Source organism: Nannospalax galili, unplaced genomic scaffold (assembly GCF_000622305.1).
Source record: "Nannospalax galili isolate Female #2095 unplaced genomic scaffold, S.galili_v1.0 scaffold384, whole genome shotgun sequence".
NCBI lineage: Eukaryota > Metazoa > Chordata > Mammalia > Rodentia > Spalacidae > Nannospalax > Nannospalax galili.
In genome coordinates, this window is record NW_008352648.1 from 3,306,670 (window position 1) to 3,315,687 (window position 9,018).

Genomic DNA, 9,018 nt, shown 5'->3' on the forward strand with positions numbered 1-9,018 from the left:
CTCATTTGAAAGTATATATTTTAACATACCTAAACTTATATTTCATACTTAAGCTCCCCAACCCCACTTTTCTAATGTCTGCTAAAGGTATGACACCAGAGAGGAAAAGTTATTTATATCCATCAACACTGGTGAGAACTGAACCTCGGGAGCAACTCCTTGATCAGTTGCAGAAAAAACAGCCCAAGCTGTTAATGATGCTGAACTGTTCAGAAAACAACAAAGAGATCAGTGAGGTAAAATTTAAAGCATCATAATTTTAGAACTCTCCCAAAAACTCAATTATTTTCTGTGTGTGAATGCATGTGTGTATGGGGATGTACGTGTAGTGTGGGTGGAGGCCAGAGGTTGATGTTGGGTGTCTTTGTCAATTGCTCTCCATTGTATATATTGAGGTAGGGCATTCACTTGAACCCAGAGCTCACTGATTCAGTCTAGCTTAGCCACCTTCCTCCACGGATCCCCCCTGTCTCCAACTCCCAAGTGCTAGGGTTTTTAGGTGGGCCACACCCACTAGGCATTTAGGTGAGTGCTGGGTATCCAGACTCTGGTCCTTACATTTGTACAGCAAGTGCTTTACTCAGTCATCTCTTCAGCACCTTGTAAACTCTTGATATGATTGATTTCATGTGAAGAACGTTATTCTATTTTGGTCGTTTTCACAGAGATCCTCCTGCCTCTGTACTGGGACTAAAGGCGTGTACCACCATGTCAGGCAAAGAATGTTATTGTTTACCCTTCAGTCCTACCGTCTCCTGTGATAGTTGTCTGACCCTAAAGCCTCTTTTAATCTTGTTGATTTTTCAATTATTTTAGACTAAAAGATAATAAAGAGCCAGTATTTAAACTGATTTTTTTTAATTTTATTTTATGTGTATGAGTGTATTACATTCATGTATGTAAGTGCAATCGTGTCATGCAATGCCCACGGACAACAGAAGAGGTGTTAGATCCCCTGGAACTGAGGTTATGGATGGTTGTTAGCTGTCATGTGGGTGCTGGGATCTGAACCTGGATCTTCCGCAAGAACAGCCAGTACTCTTAATCGCTGAGCCATCTCTCCAGCCCCTAAACTTTGATTTTTATAAGTACTATTTTAAACTCTTAACATGTATGTTAACTTAGCTCTTTCAGTAGCCCTGTGAGATGGATACCAATGCTATACTGTTTCATAAACAAGGAAACTATTAGTTTCAAGTTACAAAGATTAAGTTCCACAATTAGAACTTAGACAATCAAGTCTAAATTTGTTTTCTGTAGCTAATAGTAATTATAGAAAAGTTAGGAAGTTAGAAAATAAAGTAAACTGTAAGCCCATTTTGTAGACTTTATACTAATTTTATCAAAGCTTAACTTTTATAATACATATTAGATCATTCTGAAAGAAGAGAACTGCACTTTTTTTATGATGATTTTTTTGTTTTGTTTTTCCTTGGCTGGCATGGAACTTGCTGTGTAGTCTAGGCTGCCGTTGTAGTGCTCCTCCTGCCTCTGCCTCTGCCTCCCTGGTGCTGGTATTCTAAGCATGTACCACCATATCTGGCTCTTTGTTGATTTAGCTCTTGGACTTAATTACTCATCCAGATTCTTCTTTTAGGACATGGATGAAGAGGAGGAGCTTTTGGAGAAATATACTGAAGAACCTTTAAGTCAAGAGCCATGTGTGCACACCAGTGTGGATTGCTCTTCAAGTGGTGGTATTCCTTTTTTTCAGGTACCTGATTATATAATTTCATTTAACCCTTCCACATTTGTCATAAGTCAGATATTTTTACTTTTTGGTAAAAAGGGATTAGCCTAGCTAGGTATGATGACACATGCCTTTAATCAACCCTGTACTTAGGAGGCTGAGGCAAAAGTTGAAGATAGCCAAGGCTACAAAGCCAAACCTGTCTCTCAAGAACAAAACAAACAACAAGAAACAATAATCTTGGTGTAAAACAAAAAATTTTCAGTAATTCCTTTGCGATGGCTTGTTAATTTTTATTTGAATTTCCTACCTAATCTGACATTGATAGGAGTCTTCTATAGAATACTTGAGTATAAATTTTCAGCCATTATACTTGTCCCATTTCTGCTGCTTGTACTCAGAATGGATAGATACTGAAAGCAGTCTTTTCTCCCTTTTGCCTTTAGCTAGGAAGTCTTGGCATCTTAATCTCTCTGAGGACTAGTTCTTTGGAGGCAGAAACAGCCAGATCTCTGTGAGTTAGAGGGTAACCTGGTCTACATAGTGAGTTCCAGGGCCACATAGGGAAACTCAAAAAGCAAAGACTGCCTGGCATCTTTCCCTATATTTTGAAGACCACAATTTATTTATATACTTGCTAGGCAAATCTGAGCTATGCCCACAGCCCAGTTCTTTAAAGCCTGTAAACATATTTCTTTCAGTGTTGTTTGTTTTGGTCTTTTTGAGACAGGGTCTCCCTGTAGCCCCAACTGGCCTGGAACTCACTGAGATCGCCTGCCTCTGCCTCCCAAGTGCTGGGACCAAATGCGTGCGCCACCATGCCGGGCTTCTTTCAGATTTTTTATCCCTTTCTTCTGTCTTGTACTTAGGAAAAAGGAATGCTAAGAGAACCTTAATGAGTACCCAGGCAGATCAGTACTCTTTCATTCCTTTTCATTCCTTTCATTACTGTTCATTACTAAGTTTTGATTTTGAGATAGAGGCAATTCATGCTCTGTTGCCCAGGCTAGCCTCAACCTCTTGAGTAGCTGGGATAATGGATATGTGTGTCAACACATCTGTCTTTTATTATTGTTGTTTGTGGCATTTATTTGTCCTTTTAATTTTTGGTGCTAGAGTTGGATTTCAGGGCCTTATACAAGTATGTAATTGAGTTGCTTTCCCAGAGTCTATAACTATAAAGTTGAGTTATGTGAATATGCAATAAGTAGGAGGATTCTCATGATACATAGTTCCCAAATGCAAAGTCTGAAGCACATTTTTGTCTACGTTTTTTTTTTTTTTTTGGTGGGGGGAGGTAGTTGTTGCTTGTTTGTTTCGTTTTGACAGTAAGTACTTACTCCCCATTTATACTAACCTGAAATGTCTCTGGGTCTTACCATGTGTCCACTAGGGGGCAGAATCACTCCCTGTTGTGAACCACTCCTACAGAATGTGTTTTTATGTTTTAGAAAATAATGTGAAAAATAATATTTCTACTTTACTGATAAAGAAGGCTGTACTTGCTGAAAACAAACAAAAAACAAAGTTGGCTCAGATTTGTGCTGAACCTTTTGTGAAGTTTCCTACTTATAAATTTTTTTACCTATAATGTATAGAACTTTGAGAATGTGTCAATGTCTAGCAAATATTACATTATATTGACTTCATTTCTCCTCTTAAATCCACAGCATAAAAAACCACCTGGAAAAGATAAAGAAAACAGAGGCATTAACCCAGTGGAGAGGTCTAAAGTGGAAGAAACCTCAGAGCACTCTGCTACAAAGAGCAGATTGCCACTACGAGCCCAGATAAATCTCTAATTGGCTTGAGGGTCAAGATTATTTTTTAAGAAAAATAAAAAATACACCTGACACCCCAGAATTTGAGCTTCTGTACGGATTGAAATGGAATAGAGTATATCAAGGCAATACAGTAAATGTAGTTGAATTTAATGTCCCCCTTTTTTTTACTCCATGTAGTTCAAGTATTTAGTGAGTTGTTTTTCATTTGGTGTTTATATTGTGTTTTAACTTCATGTAAAGTAGCCCTTTTATAACAAATGAAAAGTATTTTTCTTGTATATTGTTAAGCGTTACTCTTGGCTTGGACTTCATGGTGACTGTTGTTAGCACTTGGCCTTGGAAAGGGCCGTCTTTATTCTCTTGCTATGACTCAGTTCTATATTTTCTTTCCTCTAACTAGATTTTTCTGTTTTGCCTTCTCAGCTCACTTCTCACTTTTTGTCACCAAGCCATTTGTAGAGCTACAAAAAGTTCTTATTATGAGAAATCTGGGATTTTACCTAGAAATCTTAAGCATGGTTCAGTGGTTATCTCTAAAATCATTGTCAGTAATAAACAAAACCCTTGGAAGCACTCTTCCTCAGTATTTTCATTTGCTTTTCCTTCGACATGAAAACATTTCATTCCTTCATGGGGTCTCACACATGGAATGTTAGCTTCCAGAGTTCACCCAAGGACAGCTCCCCAGACCATAACCTGCTGTTCAGGAGCCCTGCCTACACCTTTGATTCTTGCTTTGAGGATCCACTTTGAGGATCCACTTTTTTCTTTTAGAGAAAAGACTCTTTTTTAGACTACCAATTATGACTATATATTCTTTTATCTGATAAAACTATTGTTCTTTGTATATAATAAAATGTGAATATCCATATATTTCTGCTAAAATATTTTTAAGTTTATTTTTTGTATATGAGTGCTTGCCTGCATGTATATAAGTGCACCACATGCATGCAGTACCTGTGGAGGTCAGAGGAGGGTGTTGGATCCCCTGGAACTGAAATTTTGGATGGTTGTTAGCCACCATTTGGGTGCTAGGAACTGAACCTGGGTCCTGTGGAAGAGCAGCTAGTGCTCTGAACCACTGAGCTGAGCCATCTCTCCAGCCCCTCTTTTGAAATCTTAACCCTGGCAGTTTCATCTGACAACCATGTTTCTGGAAGTCGATATTTCAAGATGAAGAACCAGAGCACCTAGAAAGAATGTATAGAGGGAATAAATGTGGCCAACCTCAGTGTATATGTTTTAGAGTGATTTGACTGCTTTGTTTTTATTTTATTTTTATCTCTTGAGGCAGGGTCTTCCTGGAGCCCTAACTGACCTGGAACTTGCTATATAGACCAGCCTGGCCTTGATCTCATAGAGATCCAGTTGCCTCTGCCTCTCAAGTGCTGGGATTAAAGGCGTGTGACACACCCTGCTTGTTTTTATTTTTTTGAGACAATCTCACTATGTAACCCAAGCTGTCTTGGAACTCAGGACAATCCTGTGTTATCCTCCAAAAGGCTGGGGTGACAGACATGTACCACTATGCCTATGCCACTTTAGAGATTTGACTTTGAATCTAAGTGATCCCTAAGTAAAAACTAACCTTAATAGAGAATTAGAAAATATGCTACTTTGTGGAACTAAATTTACTTGTAGAAATATTTTAATAAAAATATTGCAGAAATTGTATAAAATTCTTGAATCAATAAAAATATTAAAAAATAATGGATAAATTTCTCTGTAAATAGATGTCAACTTAATCTATAGGTATTTAATATACTCTTGGTAAATCTATAATTGGTAAATTTGGCTTCTTTAACTAGCTTGCCCATTTTTAAAAATTTAATTATTTTTATTTTATATATGAGTGTTACGCCTACATGTATGTAAGTGCGCCCATGATGTGCAATGCTTGTGGAAGTCAGAAGAGGGTATTGGATCCCCTGGAACTGGAGTTATGGATGGCTGTTAGCTACCATGTGGGTTCTGGGAATCGAACCCAGGTCTTCTGTAAGAGCAGCCAGTGCTCTACCCACAACGCCATCTCTCCAGTCCTGCCTATAATTTCTTATTTGACAATGATATTTATAGAGATAAATAAGTGTATTAAAACTCCTAAAATAAACTACATAGATATCATCAAGGAAGAAAGCTGACTTCCAGTGTACTCCAAGTACCTTAGATATAAGGTTTGTATTTTATTCTATTTATTTATTCATTTATTAATGTGTATGAGTGTTCTGCCTGCCTGCATGTGAAGTGTGCCCTGTTTGTGCAATCCAGCAGAGGCCAGAAGAGGGCATCAGATCTCCTGGAAATGGAGTTACAGATGGTTCTTACCTGCCATGTGGGTGCTGGGAACCTAACTTGGATCTTCTGGAAGAGCAGCCAGTGCTATTATTGCTGAGCTATCTCTCTGGCCCAGCTATAAGATTAATGAGAAAGACTTGCTCTATACAGCTTAACATACAGTTTATCTTATTTTTAAGTTATTTTAAGGTTCTCTGGGAATGTTAGTGCAGCTGCTTTAAGTGTGCAGTAGAAGCAAAAATACAAAAATTTGATATCCAGAGCCATAGATTAGTTCTACGATATTCCATAAATGCTAGGCACTCAAAAGATAACCAAAAGGGGCCTCGGCAAAGATGGCAGAGTAGCAGGGCATAGTGGTACATATCTATAATTCTGTAACTCAGGAGGCTGAAGCAGGAGGATTACAAATTCTAGATTAACTGGGCTACACAGAAGCCTTATTAAAGAAACCAAACAAAAGCTGGGTGTGGTAGTGCACGCCTTTAGTCCCAGCATCTGAGGCAGAGGCAGGCAGATCTCTGTGAGTTTGAGGCCAGCCTGGTCTACATAGTGAGTTCCAGGTCAGCTCAGGATACAGGGAGCCCGTGACTCAAAAAGACCAAAAAAAAAAAAAAAAAAACCAAAAAATGGCCTAGTAGTAGGTAGTGTCAAGGACTTGTTGAAGACATTGAAAACCAAGCAAAACCACTTAGAATTTTGTACAAACTGAAATAGTCAAAGGTTTATTGCTACAAACCCAAGCAGTAGTTTCCTTGGCTTTTTCCCATCCTCTTCCCATCTTGAGGAGTTTATATAGTTTTGAAGATTGTAGCTACAGAGGATGGCTCAGTTGGAAAAGTCTCCACTGTGTTAGCATGAGAACTTGAGTTAGGATCCCCAGCACTCAGGCAAGCCCTGGCAGCAGGCATCTGTAACCCCAGGGCTGGGTAAAGTGGGGGCAGGTAGAAACAGGCAGATCCTGGATCTCAACCCTGTCTCAAAAAATAAAGTGGAAGATTGGCATAATGGTGCCAAACTCCCAGGGCTACAGGGAGACCCTGACTTAAAAAAAAATGGAGAAGAGCGAGCAATGAAGGAAAATTCCTGATGGTCAGCCTCTACGTGCACACCCATGCATATCTATGTAGCACAAATGCATGTGTACACAAAGGTTGCAGCATGGGGTCTTGGGTTCTTTGCTCCTAAGGAGTGGAAAGGCTTCATTCTCAAAAGAAGTTCTAACATGCAAGGCACTTGCTTTTAAGTCAAAGTGGTAAAGAGGTGAGCAGTTCTCATAAAACACAGCACAAATCTACAACCCATTGCCTATAGTTTAGATAAAGAGTCTCAAGAGAGAAAGAGTAGAGAGGATTTCAGACTAAAATTAATTCAAAAGAGGATCTCTAACAAAAAAAGCACCTACATGTATTGGGGAATTTAGAAGGTTATGTACATGCCCATAGTGAGTGATAACAGAAAAGGTGAGGAAGGCCCTAAGCGTCCACTTCTGGCTGATCTATACAGCTCAAAGCAGAGGAAAGTGAAGGCAAAAGGTTTTTTCTGTTTTTGTTGAGACAGGGTCTTCCTGTAGCCCCAACTGGCCTGGAACTTGCTCTGTAGACCAGGCTGATCTACCTGCCCGCCAGGCCAGGCCTTCTACCCTGCCTGGCTAAAAGCAGATTTTTTGTTTTGTTTATAGACAGGGTTTCCCTGTAGCCCCAGCTGGAACGCATTATGTCTACCAGACTGACCACGATCTCACAGAGATCTGCCTGCCTCTGCATCCTGAGTACTGGGACTAAAGATGTGTATTAAAGTTTACTGTTTTTTGCATATATGTATGTGTGTGTATGCATAAATGTGTATATGTGGGGATGCCAGCCAAGGCCAACAGAAGGTATCTAAAGATACCCTGGAGCTGGGGTTACTGGTGCTTGTGAATTGCCCTACATGGGTGCTGGGGAACCAAATGCATCCTCTGCAAGAGTAGCAAATGCCCTTAACCGCTGTACCATCTCGCCAGCCCCCTTGAGTACATTTAGCTGAACACAAGTGAAAAGAAGGGACCTTAGACACCACATAGGTAAAATACAAAAATGTTTATAGTCACTAAACTGGTCCATAACAAGCAGCAAAAACGTGAAGGAAGAATCTGATATCCAGAGTTAGTGTGTGATATTCAAAACTTGCAAAGGAAGGATGGAAAAAGGAAAGAAAAGCCTGACATGAAAGAAAAGCATAGCCTATTCACAGAAGAAATAGCAGAAACAATATAGACACTAGACTTAACAATTTTTTTCTGAAGGTGCTTTTAAAAATTAACATAAAAACCATGTACATATTTATGGAGTACTATTAATGTTTTTGGCATCTGTTTACATCATGCAATGTTTTATTTAATGTATATATGTTTTGCTTGCATTGTACATAAGTGCACCTAGGTGGTACAATGCCCATGGAGGCCGGAAGAGAGCATCAGATCCCCCAGAACTGGAGCTGTGGACAGTTGTTAGCCACCGTGTGGATGCTGGGAACTGAACCTGGGTCCTCTGCAAGACCAGTCAGTGCTCTTAACCACTGAGCCATCTCTCTAACCCCTTGTGCAATGTTTAAATAAGACTAAACGTATCTATCAGGTATTTGTCACTTATGGTGTAAACATTCTAATTCTAGCTTATTTGAAATATACAGTACTGTATTTCTTTCCCCTTATAAAACTTCCCCTAATATTCTTATTCTGAATTTATTTATCTTGATTTACTATTTTGTGTGTGTGTGTGTATACGTTGGGGGTGGCATGTGTGTCACAGTTAAAAATGGAGGTCAGAGGACCACTAAGGGCAATTGGTTTGCTCTCTCACCTTCATGTGGGCTGTCAGGACTATGTTAGTCTTCAGGCTTCATCGTTGGTTGACTACTGCCTTTACTTATGGAGCCATCTTTCTGGCCCTTGTTTATTTATTTATTTTTGATATAGGGTTTCATGTAGCCTAGGCTGGTTCGAACTTAACTATAGCCAAGGATGAGCTTCAACTCCTAATCCTCCAACCTCCACCTCCCAAATATTAGGTTACAGGCGGGTGCCACCACACTGTACATTATCATTATTTGCAGTCATCCTATTTTGGAATAGCCAGAACCCATGGCCATCTGAAGTGTAGTACTATACAATAATTTAAAACCAACTATCTCAGATGTTCTCAAAGAGCCAAAGCAATTCAGGAAAACTGTCCCAACAAGTAACGAATATCAAGAGAACTATAGAAA

General features: G+C 39.3%; 1 protein-coding gene across 1 annotated transcript in view; it reads left to right on the forward strand.

Annotated features, from left to right (window-relative positions):
- The window catches only part of Kif11 (kinesin family member 11), a 52,649-nt gene extending 48,181 nt beyond the window's left edge, over positions 1 to 4,468 (forward strand). Inside the window, exons 20-22 of the mRNA XM_008849621.3 lie at positions 88 to 236; positions 1,598 to 1,714; positions 3,361 to 4,468. Of these exons, the coding sequence (XP_008847843.1) occupies positions 88 to 236; positions 1,598 to 1,714; positions 3,361 to 3,492 (398 nt within the window). The 3' untranslated portion in view covers positions 3,493 to 4,468. The remainder of the gene's footprint in view (positions 1 to 87; positions 237 to 1,597; positions 1,715 to 3,360) is intronic.
- The last annotated feature ends 4,550 nt before the right edge of the window (positions 4,469 to 9,018 follow it).